The 20,847-nt window shown below is 41.1% G+C and overlaps 3 protein-coding genes across 3 annotated transcripts; 1 reads left to right on the top strand and 2 right to left on the bottom strand.

Annotated features, from left to right (window-relative positions):
- Nucleotides 1-189: 189 nt before the first annotated feature.
- Nucleotides 190-2,236, bottom strand: rnf151 (ring finger protein 151). Its single transcript, XM_068337876.1, has 4 exons — nucleotides 2,181-2,236; nucleotides 1,476-1,645; nucleotides 1,285-1,381; nucleotides 190-702 (listed from the first exon to the last, which is right to left on the bottom strand). The coding sequence occupies exons 1-4, from the start codon at nucleotides 2,181-2,183 to the stop codon at nucleotides 232-234; spliced, it is 741 nt and encodes a 246-aa protein (XP_068193977.1). The 5' UTR covers nucleotides 2,184-2,236; the 3' UTR covers nucleotides 190-231.
- A 435-nt stretch (nucleotides 2,237-2,671) lies between these two features.
- Nucleotides 2,672-15,709, top strand: tbl3 (transducin beta like 3). Its single transcript, XM_068336823.1, has 23 exons — nucleotides 2,672-2,811; nucleotides 2,911-2,962; nucleotides 3,148-3,243; nucleotides 3,896-3,943; nucleotides 4,032-4,173; nucleotides 4,281-4,365; nucleotides 5,117-5,287; nucleotides 5,799-5,874; nucleotides 6,023-6,119; nucleotides 6,210-6,421; nucleotides 6,864-7,005; nucleotides 7,432-7,490; nucleotides 7,627-7,733; nucleotides 7,864-7,999; nucleotides 8,724-8,963; nucleotides 9,151-9,221; nucleotides 9,991-10,147; nucleotides 10,268-10,326; nucleotides 10,598-10,701; nucleotides 12,625-12,696; nucleotides 12,941-13,099; nucleotides 13,600-13,693; nucleotides 14,949-15,709. Exons 1-23 carry the CDS (start codon nucleotides 2,780-2,782, stop codon nucleotides 15,313-15,315), a joined length of 2,778 nt encoding a protein of 925 aa, XP_068192924.1. The 5' UTR covers nucleotides 2,672-2,779; the 3' UTR covers nucleotides 15,316-15,709.
- An 817-nt stretch (nucleotides 15,710-16,526) lies between these two features.
- Nucleotides 16,527-20,047, bottom strand: noxo1a (NADPH oxidase organizer 1a). The gene is made up of 8 exons (XM_068336410.1): nucleotides 19,852-20,047; nucleotides 19,683-19,763; nucleotides 19,517-19,589; nucleotides 19,249-19,435; nucleotides 18,554-18,744; nucleotides 18,353-18,469; nucleotides 18,124-18,241; nucleotides 16,527-17,828 (listed from the first exon to the last, which is right to left on the bottom strand). Exons 1-8 carry the CDS (start codon nucleotides 19,915-19,917, stop codon nucleotides 17,126-17,128), a joined length of 1,536 nt encoding a protein of 511 aa, XP_068192511.1. The 5' UTR covers nucleotides 19,918-20,047; the 3' UTR covers nucleotides 16,527-17,125.
- Between the last annotated feature and the right edge of the window lie 800 nt (nucleotides 20,048-20,847).

Raw genomic sequence — 20,847 nt, 5'->3', positions numbered from 1 at the left:
TTTTAACTGAGCCTCAAAGCTTACATAATAAAACCTTTAAAAGAAGAGTGAAGATAAATGAGTGCAATGTTAAACACTTTATTTATAAAATATAAGAAAGCACAGCACAGATTTGTTACAAATTCACCCAAATGAATCACCACTTACATATTCCAAAACACACACCCTCAGAGAGATTAACACATGCAGAAATTATACACACAAGTGGTCAACTACCAGCAGACTTGTTTCTCAGCTGTTCATGTTGTTGCCACATGGAGTGGAGATGGAGCTGCCACTGCTCTCTCCAAGGTCCTCCTCATCGACTTCATGCAGGTCATCCATCACTTCCAGACTCTCACAGATCAGCCCTATCTGCCTCTTCATGTGGGCCATGGTACTCTGCATCCTCCTCATCTTCCTTTTCAGGGCGGTTGCGATGGCCCTGTGGTTCCTCTGCCTGGCTTCATATTCCTGCCTCAGCTGCTTGTAGCAGTTGTGTTGAGCCTGTGTGCGGTGAGAGAGTATTGTCCCACAGCCCATGTGGCAGGGCTGACGCCAGTGTTCACAGTGGCGGGCGTGAGTCTCTTGGTCCCTGCGGAGGAACTGCGCCCGACAGCCTTGGTACGGACATGGGATGAGCTCGAACAGACAGCTCATGCTGTGGCAGTACTGCTCTGAGAGGGGGAAGGTCTCTGCACAGCCACGGATCTCATTCTTGCACTACAAATACAATCAGATATACACATCAAGCAATTGTGAGAAAAACCTTCTGAGATAGAAGTACTACTGCTAGTTCATGTATAGCTGTTCATGGGAAAGTGATGGAGAAATTTGGCCTATTTTACAGTCAAACACAGTATAATTTTGTGTAATTTTTGTAACTATAAGAAATATGTCTGTAAAATATTACACTGCACAGTAATAAGTAACATTGTATTTGTGGAATGGATGTAAATGAATAAAAATGATATCTCAATGTGACATCAAAAAAGTTGAAAGAATAAATATTTCAGTAAATGTACTTCCATCACTGGACATTACTAGTGTTGATCACAGCTCAAGGAAAAATTAGTTATTCTGAAAAGTTAACAGTTTGTTCAAGCTGAAACAACTTGATGAATAATTAGTAGAATGTGGTTCCAGTTTCTGAGATAGTACACTGCCACATTTTAGGATAAATAAACATTTTTTGGTCTTCATTTGGGGTCCTCATTCACTAAATTTGCTAATTCCATTACTGAAATTATTAAATCCATGACGTTGACTTTATTTCACATCAAAAAATGTTTTACAGGTTCCTACCTTGGTCTTCATGCGTCCAATAGATTTGCTCAGTTTGAACATGACATAGATCAAGCTTGGATTAACAGGCTTCCTGCAACAAGGGCAGGTCTCCTGCCTATAGAGAATTAACAACAGTTAATAATACAGTAAGCTGATCATTTTACATTATTTTAGTATCCATTTGTATTGATGCTTATTGAAATCAGTACCTCTTCAGCCACTGCAAAATACATTTCTTGCAGAAAACATGGTGGCAGGCAGCCCTGACTGGGCACCTGAGGACTCCCTGGCATATGGTGCAGATCAGATCATAGTCTGGGGGGTCCACAAACAGCTCCAGGTCATAGCCCCCGCTCTGTGTTGATACTTCTGGGTCTGCCTTGGATGTGGCCAATAAACAGTAAATATACTACTTTATTATCAATATTCATAATCATTACAATTTATTACAATAAGAAATTTCAGTTGTGCCAGCTTACTAACAAGTGAGTGTCACATCTCTGCGACACTCCACAGCAAGAGGTCCACAGTGTGTCCGACATAAAGGCAGGACATGGCACAACAGAATTGTTCTAGAGAGTCATATGACCGATTATATGACAACAAAAAGGAGTTAAAATACTTCTGCTAAAACTATTCTCTCTGTGAGAAAACATAACAACAAATTGCTTTTTTTTTTAAAATCGTTAAACACTTTTTAGTCAATGTAAGTGTTTAACAAAAAAAAAACACAACAGGATTCCAATGACATGCCTTATTATGTATATGGAAATAAGATTTCATATGTTAAAAAAATATAAAATCAGTAAATATATTTCTGAAAACCATGGATTACAATAGAAATTAGATAAAGAAACCATAAATAAATTTTAAAAAAAATAAACAAATAAACAAACAAACTATCGTCTCCTCACCATAATAACCTCCTGCTCGTCACCGTGTTTCCATCACCGGCGCTTGTCACTCCGTGTCGGTCGTGTCCCGCGTCACACACGGAGCGGACAGGACGGTATCACCACAGCACACACGAACATTCCTGACAAAGCACGACCGGGTGTCCGTTCTCATGGGGACAAACCAAAATCGTTTGAAGATAGAGAATGGCTGTCGCTACGGGGCGCGTCCTTTCCCTGCGGTTCTATCATTCACACGTCAAAAGGGATTTGTTGTTGTTTTTGTTGTGGAGAGCAAAATTTATTCAAAACTTTACAGTGTATTCATACAATTTCTTCTATATGCGCGTCACCTATTTGAACTACCAGGAAAAGTTAGTTTTAAGTTAAATTAATACTACTGTAGTTACATTCTGACAATACATACACGGCACAGTGGTACTCGAAGCATCTGGCCAATCATAGACCGATCACTTGTGATGACGTATAATATGTGCGACCTGGCTCTCCACATGCGAGAGCGATGTGTTTCCTCCGGTCAAGCGTGCGAAGTATGATATAATCAATCAGCTGAATATAGTTTCTTTTTAATTTTGCTTTTGTCGTTTTAAGTCAGCAGGATGGCACATCCCAACCTACAGTTCAAAACAAAGTGAGTTTTTAGCGCCGGGAAGCTGCTAATGCTAACCGGGCAGTTTAAAGTGAGCCATACAAATACTGTACGTGCTAATGTTCTGCTGTTCTCTCGCAGTTATGCTGTTTCCGGTAAGATCGAACCGTTCTACAAAGGCGGAAAAGTGCAGGTGATCTGGATGTTCCATTTTGCTTAACAGAATTTCGTGTTTATTATTGTGTAATCCCTCTTGGACTAACTGAAGTGTGACCAAGAGCCTTACTCAGAGTCACATTAACGAAACAAATACATATTATGGATTGCAAGAGTTTTTTTCCCCCCCCGTTCGACTTTTGTTTCTGTTTTCCCTTTCAGATCAGCAAAGATGAAAAGTACATCTTTTGCACTTGTGGATCTCGTGTCAATGTTTTGGAGATCAATACAGGGAAAGTTGTCCACAGCGTTGAGCATGTGAGTTTAGAAGAACAACCATTATGTTAACAACAGCCCAGCCCCTATTACAAAGAAACATCAGTCAGAATAGAAATGTTTCCATGGTGCTGAAAATACAAGTTTTTTGGAAGGTATCAGATGGTTCATAAAGGCATTTAAAACATGAATTTTGGGAAATTTTAAGTTTATATTTTTTTAATACTGTGCTTTTTATAATTGTCAGAGTTGGGGTCTGTCAATATGAAAGTTTATGGCAAATCATGGCTTTAGACTGTTGTTTTGGTTTTGAAATATTGATATAAGTGCATTCATAACTGATGAACAGAAAGACACTTCACAGCATTGATTTAAACAATTTATTAAGACAATTTGTTTCCAAATGCTCCGAAGTAAAGAGTAACTACTCTGTATTGCATCAAATATAATATCTTGATTTTTTGTTAGAATAACTTACAGATGCTAATGTGAGCTCAGTGATCTTGTTATGGACATAAATGTCAATTGTCTGATGTCTTAAACAAGGTCAACCAATTGAAACTCATTCCTTTTTTTCTCACTGAAAGGAACTGAAATTAATCAAATCAGAAACTGCCTTAGACTCTCAGAGCATTTTGCCCCTGTAGGTGATCTAAATTAATTTCTGTGTTTCTTGACTACATTGTAATTTCAGGATGATCAAGAGGACATCACATCTTTTGCACTCAGTTCTGATGATGAGGTAAAGAAAACATCCAAACCACCGACGCCACTACTTCAGTCCAACTTTTATTCCACTTGTTAAAGTGTGTTCATGTCTCTCTCCACAGCTGCTGGTAACGGCAAGCAGAGCTCTGCTGCTGAAGCAGTGGAACTGGAGGCAAGCTCAGTGTACTCGCTCCTGGAGGGCCATTCACACTGTTCCTGTAGCCAGCATGACCTTTGACTCCACCTCCACCCTCCTGGCCACGGGTCAGCAATGACAGCACTATACATGTTTTTAGTGTGCCCTGTTTCTCTTTTTTGCATTCTTCTACAGAAAAATGAGTGGTAGTTTTGTTTTGTTTTTCATCTGACAGGTGGCTGTGATGGCACTATAAAGCTTTGGGATGTGGAGAAGCAGTACTGCACGCATAACTTGAAAGGGTCATCTGGGGTTGTACAGTAAGTGTGTGTGTGTGTGTGTGTGTGTGTGTGTGTGTGTGTGTGTGTGTGTGTGTGCGCGCAGTCAACAAATGGTTAGGGTTCCTCCTTTCAGCATTTTCTTGAAAAATGCTTTCCAGGTAAACCTTCCAGAATTAAATTTCATCAAAAGCAATAGCACTCCCTAAAGTAGTTACAGCTGATGAAAGTTGTGATACCCTGTCACACGTATATATTTCAGTCATTACTACAAACATGGATATTAAATACTCTGCTGTTCCCTGGCTTTAACTTTCTATGCCAGCGTTTAATAATTGAAATTTCTTACTTTAATGAGGGCAAAAGTGGAAACAAGCAGATTTTTTCCACCTGTCACCTCTTTTAACTGTAATACAAATCTCTGGAAAAACTTTCATGCAGATTTGTGAATATAATCCTCATTTATCCGGTCCTACTTTGGGCATTTGTAATTACTAATATTTTATTAAAAACAGTGAAAAAGTTCTTCCTGTGTTAAAAAAAAATTGACATCGGTCTTGGATTTACCCAATTGTCTGAATCTATCCAAAATCGTTCCTCGCCACATGTCCTTCTAGTTTCAACTCAATCAAGTTGAGATGAATAGAAATTCACCTTTTTATGATTTCCGTCCTTTTCATTTCATGAAAATCTGTGACATAATTTTCACGTAATTTTCCAAAGAAACGTTCAAACTCAGCTGATCACTTAACCTCCTTGACGGAAGGAATAAATTTCCTATTTTCCTTTGCAGCCTGGTTCAGTTTCACCCAGACATCAGCAGACTGCAGCTCCTTTCCTCCTCACTGGACTGTGGCATTCGGTTATGGGATCTACGTCGTAGTGTGTGTATGTGTGTTCTGCAGAGCCACTACAGTGCCGTTACGTCCCTGAGCTTCAGCCCTGACGGGGACACCATGGTCAGGTATTGGACATCTAGACACTCGTTGGATGGACTAATCTCTTTTAGAATGTTGGGTTTTTGTTCCTGTGACCAAGTTGTGTGAAATTGCATCCTGCTTCAAAGCAGTGATGTATTATAATTGTCAGTGTTCGTGCGTTCGTTCGTCCGTTAGTTTGTCCACCAAATATCTTCACAACCATTGCAGATAGAAAAAGATGAAACAAAAAGCAGATTACTCGGGTGGCAAAGGGGATGAAAATGAGATGATGACCATGACCTTGAGAAACCTAGGTCAAGGTCAAAGTTCAACTTTTGTACACGCAGGAACCGGATAAGATAGAAAGATGAGGGAAGCCAGTGTGAGTAAGACCATAGATCAAAGCTAGTGCCTTGATCAGTGACAGTAGGTCAGAGCACTGGCATTGATCTTTGACAAATGCAAGTAGGTCAGGGTAAAATTTTGAATTGAGGGGTGTCGAGGGATGTTGCAGTCTCTGACTGCATTGGCTCTTGTTGTGACCTTTGTTTGCAGTTCTGGCAGAGACAAGATCTGCACAGTGTGGGACCTGAAGAGTCAGAAAGCCAAGAGAACGGTTCCAGTCTATGAGGTAAGATTGTGAAGATGGTTTGCAAAAAAAAAAGCCTTTCATTCTTTACTAGTAGATGCTAATGGATCATATGATTAAGAATAATGCAATAGAATAATTTGCATTTCTCATGTTATTGTCTTATTTCTGCATGTGTGTTTGCATCCAGGCTGTGGAGGGTGTTGTGCTCCTGCCTGAGAGTAAATCTTTGTCTCAGATCGGAGTGAAGAGCAAGGACTTGCATTTCATCACAGCTGGCAGCAAAGGTTTGATTCTTCAATCATCCTCAACAACTCATCTGTGGTTTGTTTGTTTTTTTGTAACCACTCACCACTTCCTCCCCTCTCCACTTGCAGGTATACTGAGAGTGTGGAATGCCAGCACGGCGTGTTGCGTCTACACCCAAACCCACGCCACTACCTCTGAGAATGAGGAAGAAGAAAAGGACGATGACCCCAGAAGCCTGACCTTTCTTCTTCACCTGCCTGCGTCCTCCAGAGTGGCCACAGTCACAGCAGAACACAACATCCTGCTCTACCAGCTACCCGGTCTCACCACACAGCAGCAGGTGGGCACTGAGGCTCCACACCAGGGGAATAATGACGAAACATCTGCTTGTAGTTGTTACACAATTTGAGTTTCCCCAAGTACATTTTTTTCTTTGCACGTTACAGTACATTAGATGTTTCAGTGTTTTAAGAAGCCAAAATATTATTTCTTTATAATAATAATAATATGAAATGGAGAGCTTTTATGTTTTTGGACTCCCTTTTGTCACTGGAATTCTAAAAAAGCTTTTTTCCACTTTATTTATAATTCATAGATGTGTTTTTAAAGAAATTTAAATTTATATATAGACATAATTGACAGTAATACAAATATTTTGTTACAGTTCTGTTGCACATTATTCCACACATCGTTTGTTTAGAGAGTCACCAGACTGCCAGGTCTGGTTTCATTATCATGTATACACAATTAATTACCGGACTAATTTCTCTTTTGTCCTACAGTTTGTGGGGTACAGCGATGAAGTGCTGGACGTGAAGTTTCTCGGTAAAGACGACAGTCACATTGTGGTGGCCACCAACAGCTGCCAGCTGAAGGTGTTTGAGCTGCTCACCAACAGCTGCCAGATTCTGTACGGCCACACAGGTCAGTCGCCAGCGGAGGGCTTTATGTGTGTTTGTTGGTGCACTGGAAACATATGTTTATATGTTCAGCAGGGGCCACAAAGTCTCCAGTACCATAAGGAGCACATCTACTCACAGAGACAAACAGGAAAATGGTTTAAAGTCACCTTAGTTTGTATTGATCTTGAGTTAATTCTATTATTTGTCATGTATACACTTAGGTATCAATTGAACCATAGAAACATTTCTGTGTTACAATTATCAGATGACGCTCATTAAAAACATTGTACCTTGATATTTGAGTAACCAAATAAAAATGTCAGGCTGCGGAAATGGGCACTCTTTGCAAGAAATAGTTATCCTTAGATGGAACAGGCAAAGATTCAGCTTGAACACATTTTTCTATGTTTGACTCTCACTGCTTTTCTTGTCACCTTCTCTCCCACAGATACCGTGCTCTCATTGGATGTGTTTAAAAAGGGTTTCCTCTTTGCAAGCTGCGCAAAGGTAGGCTGACATGACTGCGTACTCTTCAATATTAACTCAGATCCACGCATGACAACACATTTTGCTTATCTGTAAAAAAAAAAAGACATTTAGAGACCTTCACATCAACAATATTATCTGTGTGTTATGTCTTCAGGACAGGTCAGTGCGTGTGTGGCAGATGCACAGTGACAGTGGTCGGGTGAGGTGTGTGGCCGTGGGCTCTGGCCACACTAATGCTGTGGGATCCATTGCCTGCTCCAGGTAACATTTCCATCTTGACGTCAAGGTGTTTCTCACACCATCAAATCCAGAAACACAGTAATCAGGGAATACTGTCCTCCAATCCTCGTTGTGTGTGTGTGCGTGCGTGCGTGCATGCGTTTGTGTGCAGGATGAAAGCATCTTTTATAGTATCTGGCAGTCAGGACTGTACTTTGAAGGTGTGGCCCCTGCCAGCAGACTCGATTATGGCTGGGGACAACATATGTCAGCTGACCCCCCGCACCACGGAGAAGGCACATGATAAGGTACCAAAAAGACGCAACAACCCTGCAATCATTCATAGCTGTTAGCATGAGTAACAGAAAAGGTCCAAACACAGTATAAACGATTTAGTGGTGATTTGGGTCAGTAACAGGGATGGCAATGAAAAAGAGCTGCACCTGCAGCTGTTCCACCAGCAGGGGGCACCAGGCTTCTGAGGAGGTGAGTTCAGTTAGAGGCTCGTCCAGGAAAGGAAGCTGTGACTGCATGAGTGACTTTGAGTGAAGCTGTGAACACAGATAATAGATAATATGGTTTGCCTCCATTACCCAGTGAGTCAGCCTCTATGTATTTTTACACTTTTAAGCAGATTTCTCATAAGGAAGTGCAAAAAACCTGCAAACTGATTCGCTTAAGTTCCCATAACGGAGTCTTAAGTCTTGCCCAAACTAGTTTTAGGTTGTAACCTCACACTCCTGACTCATTACATAAACTCTAACACCTGAGCTGGTTTTAGTCACCGGTATTCAACACTATAAGATAACAACCCTCATTCAGAAGGATAGCACTCAAGGAAGTGATAGAATCAGCTGTTATTTATACTTTCACACCTTTTTCAGTCCACCCCACCTTTGTTTTCATTCCTTTATCCAGTAACTTCTCCTTTATCAAAACAAATTTCCTTCTTAAATCATTAAATTACTTCAATTTCATCATCTGTGGAAGCAATCATCCCTACATCGTCTCCTTTTCTTCCACTTTTTCCAGGACATAAACAGTGTCACCGTGTCACCCAATGACAAGTTGCTGGCATCGGGGTGCCAGGACCGCACTGCCAAGCTGTGGTCTCTTGCGGGGGAGGGGGACGTGGGCCTGCTGGGGGTGTTTCGGGGTCACCGCCGCGGCGTCTGGGCCGTGTGCTTCTCTCCCGTCGACCAGGTGTTAGCCACGTCCTCCGCAGACGGCACCACCAAACTGTGGAGCCTGCAAGACTTCAGCTGCCTCAAGGTGAGCGTCCAGGTGACGCCGAGTGTCTGCACAGAATCTGATGGATAGTTACATTCATTAGCAGGATGTTAAAGAAGATTTTTTTGTCCAAGTTTAAACCAGTAAATGTATTATGGTTTCAATTCATTTAATTTTTTGTTAATGCAGAGAAGAAGTGACTTTATTTGTTTACTCTTTGTTCCTAAAGACGTTCGAAGGCCACGATGCGTCCGTTTTGAAGGTGGTCTTTGTGAGCCGGGGCACTCAGCTGCTCACCAGGTAAACCCCACCCTCCTCTGACGCAAAGTTATTTTTCCCAGAAAAGATTAAATGACATTTGGGATTACATTGCAAGCTACACAGAGAATTTTTAAAAAAAAAAAAACAGCCTCTCATTGTGTTCTGCTTCAGGAAGTATCAGCTCAATAACCCTCATGAGCTTTTGGAAAAGGCTCATGGGAGTTATATGAAATTTATCAAGTTATCTTGGGTTTTTGTTTCCTGTTTATAAAAGAAAAAACATTATCACGTAATTTTCTATTGTGATGGTAGTAGAGAAGTAATATTATAAGTTTAGTAGGAAAACAGGAGCTGAGTCCCAGCAAGAGAATAATTCATGCAAGATAAGCCGTCTTAATGATATGTTGATTTCAAACTTAGTGTGCAAGAAAAAGGAAACGATTTTTTTTCTTCCTTCAACAAAAAAAATCCAGGAAGTGTTTCACCAGCATCAACAATAAGTTTATGATATGCAATCTTTGTATTATGTCTATATCCATCCATATAAATCCGTATATTATTATGTAGTTTTTACATTTTGTTACCTTGTGGTTGTAAATGTGTAACGACAACACAGATGAAGCTAACCTAACCTACTTCACATCAACTGTTGGTGATGTGACACAAGCTGTGTCACTTCAGGTTCCTTATGGAACGAACCTGAAGTGACACCGCTTATGATGTGAAATGTTTGTGTGTTCCTGTGGATCCAACCTTTTGATTGATTGATCCTATTTTAATTTATCCCTCCTAACTGCTTCGTCCTCAGCGGCTCTGACGGTTTAGTAAAACTGTGGACCATAAAGACCAACGAGTGTGTGAAGACACTGGATGCCCACCAGGACAAAGTGTGGGGTCTCCACGTCAGCCGCAAAGATGACAAGATGGTGACGGGTTCGGCAGACTCGAACATCACCGTGTGGGTGGTGAGTGTGTGTTTTATCAGCTGTCACACACACAGAATATTACTCCAAACCAGCACAGATTTCAGTCTGACTTAACCTGCATTTCCATTAACAACAGAAGAATGTTTTGTCCACTGTTAGGACGTGACTGAGGTGGAGCTGGCGGAGGAGCAGGCCAAGCAGGAGGACCAGATACTGAAGTAAGTTGCACACATTATCTTTAAGACAGGACCGTTCAATCACAATGAATGCAATTGAATGACAATTGAATTTGTCCGAAGACAAATCTTTCAGACTTCTCAGGATAGATGCATTTTGGGAAAATATCGAAAGGAGACCTCTTCCATTCAGAGTTGGAATATTTCATGTGTGATTTAAAATATTCTAGCATGTTTTTGTTTTTTTCCAGGGTTTATAAATGTGTTTTTAGGTGCATGAACATACATCTGTGTTTTTATTGCATGTGTGAAGGCAACAGGAGTTGTCCAACCTGCTTCATGAGAAGAAATACCTGAAGGCTTTGGGTCTGGCCATCGCTCTGGACCAGCCTCACACCGTGCTCACCGTGATCAAAGGTAAAAGGGGAGAGAAAGAAGAAGTGCTGAGAATGAATGTTACCACCCAGCAGGCTGCCGGAATATCCCCCATCCTTCATTAATCCTCCTTTAATGAGCTTGACTGTCATATCATCAATCTGTCAGCGGCTCGCTTTCAGAGTTGAGTCACTCAACGAGCCTTCAAATGTAAAGCAAAAGATCTTTGTGTGCCTTTCTTATTTCCATGACACAAATCAAAGGTAGGAATTCAAAACAAATTTGTAGCAAAATTGAGCGTCGTTGCCGCTGCAGCGTTATGACCTAATTTTTTTTTTCTGCTAATTATTAGATAACGTTTAACATTTTTTTTCAATCTGTCTGCAAGATATCTCTAAGAGGTGTAAACTGAATTTGAATTGTAATTTGGTGCAATAAGAGAAGTATAGACCTGGAACTTCTGCACTTAAGTGAGATCATGTGGGTGAAGTCATTCATGCATTTGAATGAGGGAGACGCCTGTGGACTCAATAAGGAGGAAAATTTTAGGTTTCTAGAGTCAGGAAATTAAATGACATTACTCAATAAGCACAATGCTGCTCTAACAGTTGTGGTTTCAGCGTAATGCTGCCACAGCGTGTTGTCTTTTCTTGGCGCAGTAAGGGAACCATGAGACACTGAACCTGTCACTGAAGAATTGTTACAGGAATTTATTTCAACACAGCCAGGAAACTTTTTCCGTTTAGTTCATGTTTTTGAAACGGTGGTGCCAGAGGAGGAATGTGCTCTCTGAATGCTTTTTTTTCTCTGTCATTTGCACATCTATTGATCTGGTTTGAGTTGCACATGCAAGGAAGTCATTCATAATCCAGGGTAAAAGCTACGTGCGTGTCGTTCAGTACTCGTGGAACAAAAACACATGCATGTTCTCCTGCAGTACTTCAGTAATGTTTATCAAGAAGAGCAATAAAAAGGAAACAGGTGGACTTACTGAAGGCACTTCAGCTCTCATCCAAGAGGCTTCGAGCTCACTCAGTATTTTCCGCACTATAAGGTGCGCCTAAAAGGCTTTTATTTTCTCAATTTCTTATAATCCAATGTGCCTTATACTGTAAATGAAAAAAGTTTTAAAATAGGCCATTCATTGAAGATGAGTTCTCAGATGTGTTTTATAATCCTGTGCACTTTATAATCCAGTGCACCTTATGTATGATTTTATTTTTAAAATAAGCCATTCATTGAAGGTGCGCTTTATAATCCGGTGCACCTTACAGTGCAGAAAATGCTGTAATTCTTTTTTTTTTGTTCTTGTTCTCATTCATTTATCTCTACCTGGATGACTGAGAACTTACACAGACATGAAGTACAGTATTTTCTGCACTATAAGGCACACCTAAAAGCCTTGAATTTTTTCAAAAATTGACTGCGCCTTATAATCCAGTGCACCTTATATATGAAAAAAAGTTTGAAAATAGGCCATTCATTGAAGGTGCGCCTTACATTAAGTAAAATACTGTAATGTTAGTTTTGTTAATGACCGATGGAGACATAGTGAAAGTATGAAGAAGGATTTCAACAACATTAGATCATTGTCCCATTCCTCATCCAACATATTACTGCTCGTATGTAACAACATCATGAGCCAAAGATGAGAGTCACAGCACAGTTCTGATTGGCTCTGATTGGCTTCTGATTTTACTCTTAGTGATTTCCGACACTCTGCGCCAAGAATCTCTGACCCTTTCATGAAAAATTGGCTTAGAGGAAATCGATTTACCAGAAGAGGCAGCATTTCCAGTTCCACTGGGTGGATTCTTCTCAAAATTCTCTCGTACCCTTGGTCTTTTATCTGATCAATGTTTCATCCATGTCTGTCAGTCAGTCAGTAAAGGTAATAAAAACATACCTTATACAAATGTACCCATATACCTGTCTTTGACATGATGTCATCTCACACGCATGCAGCGATCCGTCAGGTGGAAGATGGCAAAGGACTGTTGGAGAACACTGTACTGAAACTCCGACTGGATCAGAAAGGTAATAATCAATCACAGCAATAAGTAATGACTCAATTAAAAAAAAAAATTTTTGTGGTTCAAATGTCAGACGATTCTCTGTGGATGAATGAACGTGCTGGCTTTTAAAAGAGAGTATGACTCAGTCACAAACCCAATCCTCCAGACACTGTGGGAAGAACGCCTGGTGACCTCTGAGTGATGAAGAGTCTTTAATTCATCTTCCTTCTCCACCTTCATCCTGTACCCCATTAACCCCCACTCAGAGTCACTCCTGGGCTACTGCTCTGTGTGGAACACCAACGCCAGGAACTGTCACGATGCTCAGGCCGTCCTGCACGTTCTCCTCACTCATGTTCCACCCGAGGAGCTGCTGCAGTACCAGGGAGCCCGAACCCACCTGGAGGGACTCATCCCATACACAGGTCCGCTGAGTGTGTGTGTGTTTAAATGATACAAATTGTATGTGTGACACTGCAGACAACATATTGCTTATTTATAAGGTTATTTATCCAAATTATGGTAAAATACATCCATTATCATATTGCATGAAAATAAAGCCTCTTTCCACATCTTGAGAAATTCAGATGAGACAGAACTCAAACATTCAGGACAGGCATGAAGCTGACATCAAGTATTATTTAATACAGTAAAAGGTAAATAAAGTACTGTAATGATTATTGATCTTTGGTATTGCATAAGAACTGACTTTCAGACAAGTTGGCAAAAACAGTGACTTGAATTCCTAAACCAGTCGTATGAAGTCACTGAAGGAGAACTAGAGCAGGAAATAAAATCCCCTCCAACAAATAGGTGTGTCTCACGCTTCAGAGAAACACACCCTGCTTTGCCCCTTACTAAATAAATGAACCCAGGACCCATATTTAGTACAATCTCATCATCATCGTCTGCCTCCCTCCCACAGAGAGACACATGCAGCGGATTGGTCGTCTGCTGCAGGCATCCATGTTCTTGAACTACATGTGGGAGAAGATGCGAGTCGCCGGAGCTCCATCCAGGTGAGAGTGACGGTAGTGGTGGTGGTGGTGGTGTCTCCTGTGTTCCTGCTGCGCTGACAAAGAGGATGAATCCCTCAAACTGTCTCCTTTCATACTTTGGTCCCTGTTGCATGACGATATCAGTCCGGAACGACTGTGATGACATTTTGTACATGTTATGTTCCCAACTCTCGAGTGGGAAATTTAAAATACAGCTGGTAGCATTTCAGTTCAGAAAGACAACGCTCTATTATCAATGTAAAGCCACTACTTATTGATGAAAGAATATAAGCTAATTGTAGCCACTGCACTGGAGAGTCTGAACAAGTAACAGTAAAAATCAGTGTTTGCACAGCGTATGCTATTACACTAGAATGGAGCATCCTCCTCCTCAGGTTATTGTTTGTTGGTGTTCAGTGACTTTATGGCTCAGGGCTCTATTCATAGGTCTGGAGGTGGTGGTTTCTTCCTGTTGCTCCTGCCTGAAGGCAGCAGGTCAAACAGGTGAGCAGAGGAGGAGGAGGCTCTGGGCTCCAGAGAGATCAGCTAACTGAAAGAAGAAGAAAGTAAAAACTGAAACTGAAAATGTCTTCAAATTCTGGCAAGAGCAGGAGGACTAGGAACTCCTCGCTCCTCAAGCAGAGGATGAGATAATCCACCGCTTGACAGCCAGCTCTTCATGTTTGTTTTTGTAACAGGCATTTGTTTCTTCAGAATGAAAAAAGAAAGGAGTCTTTGTTTTGGCGCTATTGATCGATCTCTTCGCTCAAACTTTGAGGTCACAGACTAGACACTTCCATAACCATGTCTTAACCTTTTTTATTTACCCAAAAAGCCCCAAACACCGGTTCTGCTTAATTTGCTCAGTTGTTTTGTATGCTGCTATTCTTCATGCATTTATAAACATAACATAAAATATGTGGTTAATCCCGTCAGGGTTGCCAACACTAAAGAATGTGGTTATTGTGCGGCCAGTTTCAGTCTCATGGGAATTCACCAAAGCACAATTAAACCTGTCGTGTAGCCACAAGCGTTCTTCTCTGAATGCAGGAAGAATCTTTTTTTCTTGTAAAGAAATCTGGAAATAAGATGGTTCAGTGTTGAAATAAATAGGCTGAGGTTAAAGTTGTAGTGTGACTGATGCACGAAGCTGGTATTTTGTTAATTATTGGTCATGTTTGTTGACATAAAAGATGTTAATTACCTACATGTAGTGCGTGTGTATGGTTTTGAGCAGATATTCATACTCTAACCTGTTTGCTTATGTTGTCTCTAGCGTGAACCCGGATGAACACATGGACACCACCCCCCTCGCACAGCCTTTCTACACAATCGACACGGAGAAAGGGGCAGACGGCGTGGACGATGGGAAAAAAAACGGAGAAGACAGCAGCGACGAACAAGATGAAGATCAAGATCATCCCGCGGGGATGGATGAAAACGGGGACGAGGAGTTCAGCGTTACCGCGAAAGGCTCCGCAGACGACAGGCAAACAGAAAACACAAACAGCAACCGCAACGATGAAAGTGAGGAGAGTTCGGAAGAGGAGCAGATGGATGAAGATGAGCGGGATCAAATGGGGAAGTTTATTGCCCCTCTCCCAGTGTCTTCTGCTGCCCATTACCAGACACTCACAAGCTGAGAAGGAGCTTCAGGGGACAACAGATGACATTAGTGACATTATTTTGCAGAGCAGACTGGCAGGAATGGTGTGATCTCTGTGTGCATTCCCACATGCTATTTTCTCCTCACAAATAGCTAAACTGGGAAAGGAAAAGATTGAGTGCATGAATGATTAAAGGAAGAAAAAAAGCTTCATTAAGAGTCAGGAATGCGTCTCACGCCCACAATACAAACGTGGCAGCCAGCGTCTAGTAATCCTGATCTACCGGCTCAACCACAGAAACATAAAACACACAACATGGATGGACAATGGATATTTTTGTTTAATTGTTCTGATTTCAAAAGATCATATAATTAAAAAATATTGTTTGCTAAATATTGTTTGTTAAATTGAGTATTTTTTATTTTTTACTCTCCCCAATTAGCAGTCAAAGTAAATTATTATCTTTCCAACATGATACACTCTTGTAGAAACGAACTACAAAACCCTGTTGGGAGTGCTGAGCTTTGGAATTTTGCTCAGGTGCACTTGCCATGTAGGCTAGGTGTGGATTAGATTCTTGAACAAGAATCAGAGTAGATTGCACACTTAAAGGTATCCTAAGGTCTGACACTTAAATAGGTAACGCTTAAGCATAATTACAGGTTCTAACAGGAGTCCCTGCATGTGTAACATGGTTCGAAGTCAGCATTTTGAACTTTGTAGTGTTTCATTGCTTACTGTAAAAAAAAAAAAAGTTTGCCTCAAGGAATTTATGATGACCTCTTTCCATTTTTTTTCTGGTATTTTATGGACTATTCAACAAGGGAATGATACGGAGATTAATATTCAATAAATGTTTTAGTGTTTTTGTTTCAGCCATGATATGTTTTTATTAGATTATATAGAGGTTGCAGTCACCTAGATTTGAACATTTGACCTAGTTGTTAGTAATGAAAGTTAAATTCTTTAAGGAGGATCGGAATGAATGCTTATGATTCAATTAGTCATCGCAAGGAATCCTGTTTTCCGATCCCTTTGTTTGATGTGCTTTGTCTGGCCACACCTGTTTCACCTGACAGGAACTTAAAACATGCTAACGTTCCATTGGAGGAAATTTAGAATTTGAAATTTGAAACTCGATCCAAGCTCAAGAATAACATACTAAATTTTGAAAGTATACAGTACATCCAACTATATCTGCAGCAGAATTTTAAAAAAAACCCACTGAGACAGGTTAAGTTCCCCAAAATGCATTTATTAATTTGAAGCTCTTCATTAATGTGTAAACACCCGTCACTGATATCACCACTACATCTCACACACCTCGTTCTTCATGTTGAGCTGGTTGTAAAACAAACCACCTTTGCACATTCTTATATCTGATGTATTTTCTTACATTTCTCTTTTCTTCTGCTGTGGTTAAGAGAAGAAACCACGCTGTGCACCCGGCAAATTCAAAACGTACGGCACAACACAGGGTTTCCATTATGGAAAATAAAGCATTGTTCCAAAGATAGTGCCGAGGCGAATCAGTAGTCCATCCCAATAAATCATCTACAAATTTACACTGATTTTACTCACAATTTAAAGACCTTTTATACATTTTCTATAAACCCCTTCAATCTTCAAAGATTGTGTGAAAGATTAAGGATAAACTTAACATGTCAGATTTCTACACATTTACTGGGAAGATTGGAAAACAATGACAGAACATTATAGCTATCGATTTCTTTGCATGCTACTGTTTAATGATTTGAAAATAAGAAAAAAATAACGAACAATGATAATTAGCAGAATTCAATCCTTTGGTAACACAAGAGAGATTAGTAGCTGTAATCAACAAGCCTCACAGAGTCACTAACTGGGTTTGTGTGGGCGACACAGACCGGGCTGCGTTTTTGCGGGTTACAGTGGAACACCGGGTCAGGATCTCATTGGCTTGCGGTCTGGGTGGAATCTTGGGCGACGGTGGGCATCTCAACAGGTTGGTTTCGGAGGAGCTGTGGGTCAGTCTCGGTTCTATATTGCTGGTTGGACTCAGGAGATTGCGAGGCCTGGGCTGGGGCGTTCGGCTGTGACGCAGCCGCTGCTCGTCGTAACTCTGAGTATAATTGATGGAAGAACTTTCTGAGGAAGAACTTTGGTCGTCGCTGAAGCTGAATTCGCTGCTGTCGGTCAGATAGCTCTCCTCATCATCCACCTCCACTGTGATTAACGGTGGAGGGTTACGCCTTGCGGGCACAGGCGAAGGGGTGCTCTTTATAGCACGTCGGACATTTCTCGGCGAAGGCCGAGGTCGAGATACCTCACTTAAGTTGTTAAGAGAGCTGGACCTCTGCCTGGACACTGGGACCAGCAGACCAGGCGTTGGGGTCCTGATGGCTGGAAGTGGCTGCAGGGGACTCTGAGAGCCGCTCAACTGATAGGACTTCCGCTCCAGGCTCGGGGAGGGAATACGAATATCGTTGTGGCTCGCAGTGAGGCCGATTTGAGGATGGTTGGAGGGCTGCAGGTACATAGTAGGGATGTAACCTGTTTTGCCATTGTGTCTGTTGTACAGTATAAAAAAAGACAAAGAAGAATGCAGGGTTAAAACCTGGAATACATTCTCGAAGCTTGCAAAAAATCTCTGCAGATCATTTCCTCTCCTAGCGTAATAGCCATTCATCATTCTGTCTGTTCTGTCCAAACCTGTTCTCTTGATATTTGACAGCTGCTGTTGTACCGTCCTCAAGAAAGATTGTTTATCAGTATTCTTGTCTCTCGGCTCGCACAGATATATCTCCCTACTATAGAACTATTGTCTCTAATGAGGCTGCTGTAATAGAAAAGACTAAATATTACCTGATGAGCCACCAGCCGTTGTCAGACTGCTGCAGGACTTCCACCACTGCACCAATGGCGACACTTATCTCATCACTCTTGGCGGCCTTGTAGTTCTTGATCGCCGTGTAGAATGTTCCTAAAAGTGATGGAAATTCAGCACACGATTGCAGACCTTTGACTTTCTACTAGCTGTTTGCATTATGCATGCAAATAAGTCAGGTGTTGGTGAATCAGACTCCTTATGCACCTCTTTCAAAAGTCCCATCTATTTCATCTTCATCTTCGAGATCATCTTCTAGCTTCTCCAGGTAGGGGGCAGGGAACCAGGCCATCTGCTTGTCTTCTTTCTCCACAAGCCACCACCCTGTTCCGACCACACATTATACAGGTCTCAGTTCATTTGGCACTAGTGAAGCCTATTTTAACCACGACACTGACTCTCACTCACCTCCTTTGTCTTTTATGAGGACATCTACTTTTTCATCAGTGGCCACTTTGAAAGGTTTGTTCTTTGTGTCTTTGGTCTCGTAAGCAGCCACACACCTGTACGTCTCCGTTACAAACGGCTGGGTCACGTGTCCGATGTTAACCGGTCCCGCCTCGGGCCTGATCTCATCTTCTGACAGCATGATCATGATACTGAAGAGGAGAGAAGTAGGTTCATGTTCACTCCAGAGAAACAAACAACAGCTTATACATTACTGCCCCAAACAGGAAGCCTTTTCCCCTCTTTCATAATGTTTCCAGCTGTCTCCTTTTGCATCAGTTTTGTTTTTTGTTTTGTTTTTACATTTTTCCCTTCTACTGTAGTCAAAGCCAACATATCTGATTTTTGAATCATTAAGAAAGCTGTGTTTACAGTAAATCTCATAATAAATATTTAAAACAAATAAATGAAATAACATCATTTACATCTATGCCCTTGTTAAAAGTTTCAATCAAATTATTTTCATCAATGTTCTGCAAAATAAGCTTTAAAGAATAATTTAATGTGCTCTATGTCAAACTATCCCTACCCTACATCATCTTTGAAGCGCAGTAGATGTAGAAGGTAACTTCTAGTCCATAACCCAAGTGGCCCGAGGATATCAAAAGTGATGGTGAGCTGATATTACTCTGGCCGATGGGGGGTGTTTTTCCTACCCGCTCTTGGTGAAATCGGGTTGCAGGTCCTGTTCATTGGGGTGGAAGAAGTGGATGAGGTCTGCAGACTGACAAACCCGAGGCCCGCAGTTCAGAAGTTCATCACAATAACTCTGCAAGAACTTGCGTCGCTCCAGAGACTTCCCGGTACCCTTCTGCTTGGTGTTCATGTTCAGCATGTGTATGTCTGAAAGCGCACCGGATCCGGGGTCAGAACCGCATCAGCATTATCCCTGCGTACTCTCATTCGTAATTTACGCACACATACCATGGAATTTGGGGATTTGTCTTTCGGATTTCTTCAATTTACTTCCAGAAGGGAATATTTTCTTCAGTTGTTTCTGTCATATAAACGTCAAAGGGTCGTTATTGATGCGTTTTCCACGCACACACGCACAGAACATCCAGACCTGCAGACAGTATCTCATACTCACATGCATGTTCTCGAATTCTGCAAAAGTTCTGTAAACCACAATGTCATTGTGGTCTGACCAAAGCACAGAGGCAATGTACATCTGGAAGAAGAAAAGTATAATATATCACACCTTATAAAAGTACAGATTCTTGCAAAAAACAAACAAACAAACAATCTCGTTTGCTTACTTTGCCTATATCTTTGTGTATCACTCCAACTAAACGCACACTGATGGGGTACCTCTGGCCTTCCATGGTAGAACTACAGAGATCACAAGCTGCAGCTCAGTCCTCAGCCTCGTCCCGGTCTGGTACTGAAGCAGGAATGCCGCACAGGTGTATTTGTAACCAGCCTGCAGCCAGGTGTGGCTGCCCGGCGTCACGTACGCAACCTGAGATGGAGAGATGTCGTCACTCACAGGAAAGTCCAACGTTGCTCAAAAGGCTCGTCAATCAAGTCAAGCTTCATTTATACAGCGTACTTAAAAATCAGCAAGGTTGATAACAAAAGTAGATTAAAAAAAAAAAAAAAGGAAAATCTTTTGGAACAATGAGGTTCTCTTCAGACCAGACAGACGCGATGGATCCAGGTCCAGGTGTCCGTCCGTCCGTCCGTCCAGCAGGTCCGGAGTGAGACGCGCTTCTGTCGTGTTGAGATTAAATACTCCACGCTTTATTTTGTCTTGTTTTATGGTGTTGAAATTGATTACATATATTCAGTATGGAAAAAAAAACGTGAATTTAACTCAAACAGAACGCCCCCAAAAAAGTTTACTTCATGTTGGAAAATTTTTGACTCGAAACTGAGAAAATCTACCAATAATGGACATGTGACCGCTCAGCCACCGTGGACTGGTTCTTAACAACATGGAATTAGGGTGATAAATATAACTATAAAAACTTTATTAATTCATTTCTCTTTCAGCTGATCTAGTTTCATGTTTTGTGAAGAAAAATTAATAAATGATTGATGACTTGTTTTTTTCTGTCACATTTTTCTCGTCTGTTTCTTCTCTTCTGTGCAAAACTTTAATTACACCATATTTTCATGAAAGTGTTTTGATTCATTGAGAGGTTCCATTGATGTTTTAGATTTTTTTTTTTTAATGATAGAATTCTAAAAATTTGAATGTTTCCCTGTCTGTAGACTCCAGCGTGGTTGGAACTCTGTTTGACTCAGACTTG

The sequence above is a fragment of the Antennarius striatus genome, chromosome 16 (genome assembly GCF_040054535.1).
Source record: "Antennarius striatus isolate MH-2024 chromosome 16, ASM4005453v1, whole genome shotgun sequence".
Taxonomy (NCBI): Eukaryota; Metazoa; Chordata; class Actinopteri; order Lophiiformes; family Antennariidae; genus Antennarius; species Antennarius striatus.
This window is presented reverse-complemented; position numbering and strand designations above follow the sequence as displayed.

Bases quoted from the DNA above. Each gene is read 5' to 3' on its own strand.
- rnf151 (XM_068337876.1), bottom strand. The intron at 1,382-1,475 runs GTACTGATTTCA...AATTCTCTATAG, and splicing joins ATTTTGCAGTGGCTGAAGAG to GCAGGAGACCTGCCCTTGTT. The intron at 703-1,284 runs GTAGGAACCTGT...TTGTATTTGTAG, and splicing joins TTGGACGCATGAAGACCAAG to TGCAAGAATGAGATCCGTGG.
- tbl3 (XM_068336823.1), top strand. From the start codon at position 2,780: ATGGCACATCCCAACCTACAGTTCAAAACAAA. The intron at 3,944-4,031 runs GTAAAGAAAACA...CTCTCTCCACAG, and splicing joins CACTCAGTTCTGATGATGAG to CTGCTGGTAACGGCAAGCAG. The intron at 12,697-12,940 runs GTAATAATCAAT...ACCCCCACTCAG, and splicing joins ACTCCGACTGGATCAGAAAG to AGTCACTCCTGGGCTACTGC.
- noxo1a (XM_068336410.1), bottom strand. From the start codon at position 19,917: ATGGAAGGCCAGAGGTACCCCATCAGTGTGCGTTTAGTTGGAGTGATA. The intron at 19,590-19,682 runs GTGAGTATGAGA...TTTATATGACAG, and splicing joins CAGAATTCGAGAACATGCAT to AAACAACTGAAGAAAATATT. The intron at 18,745-19,248 runs GTAGGAAAAACA...TCTCCTCTTCAG, and splicing joins CCCGATTTCACCAAGAGCGG to TATCATGATCATGCTGTCAG.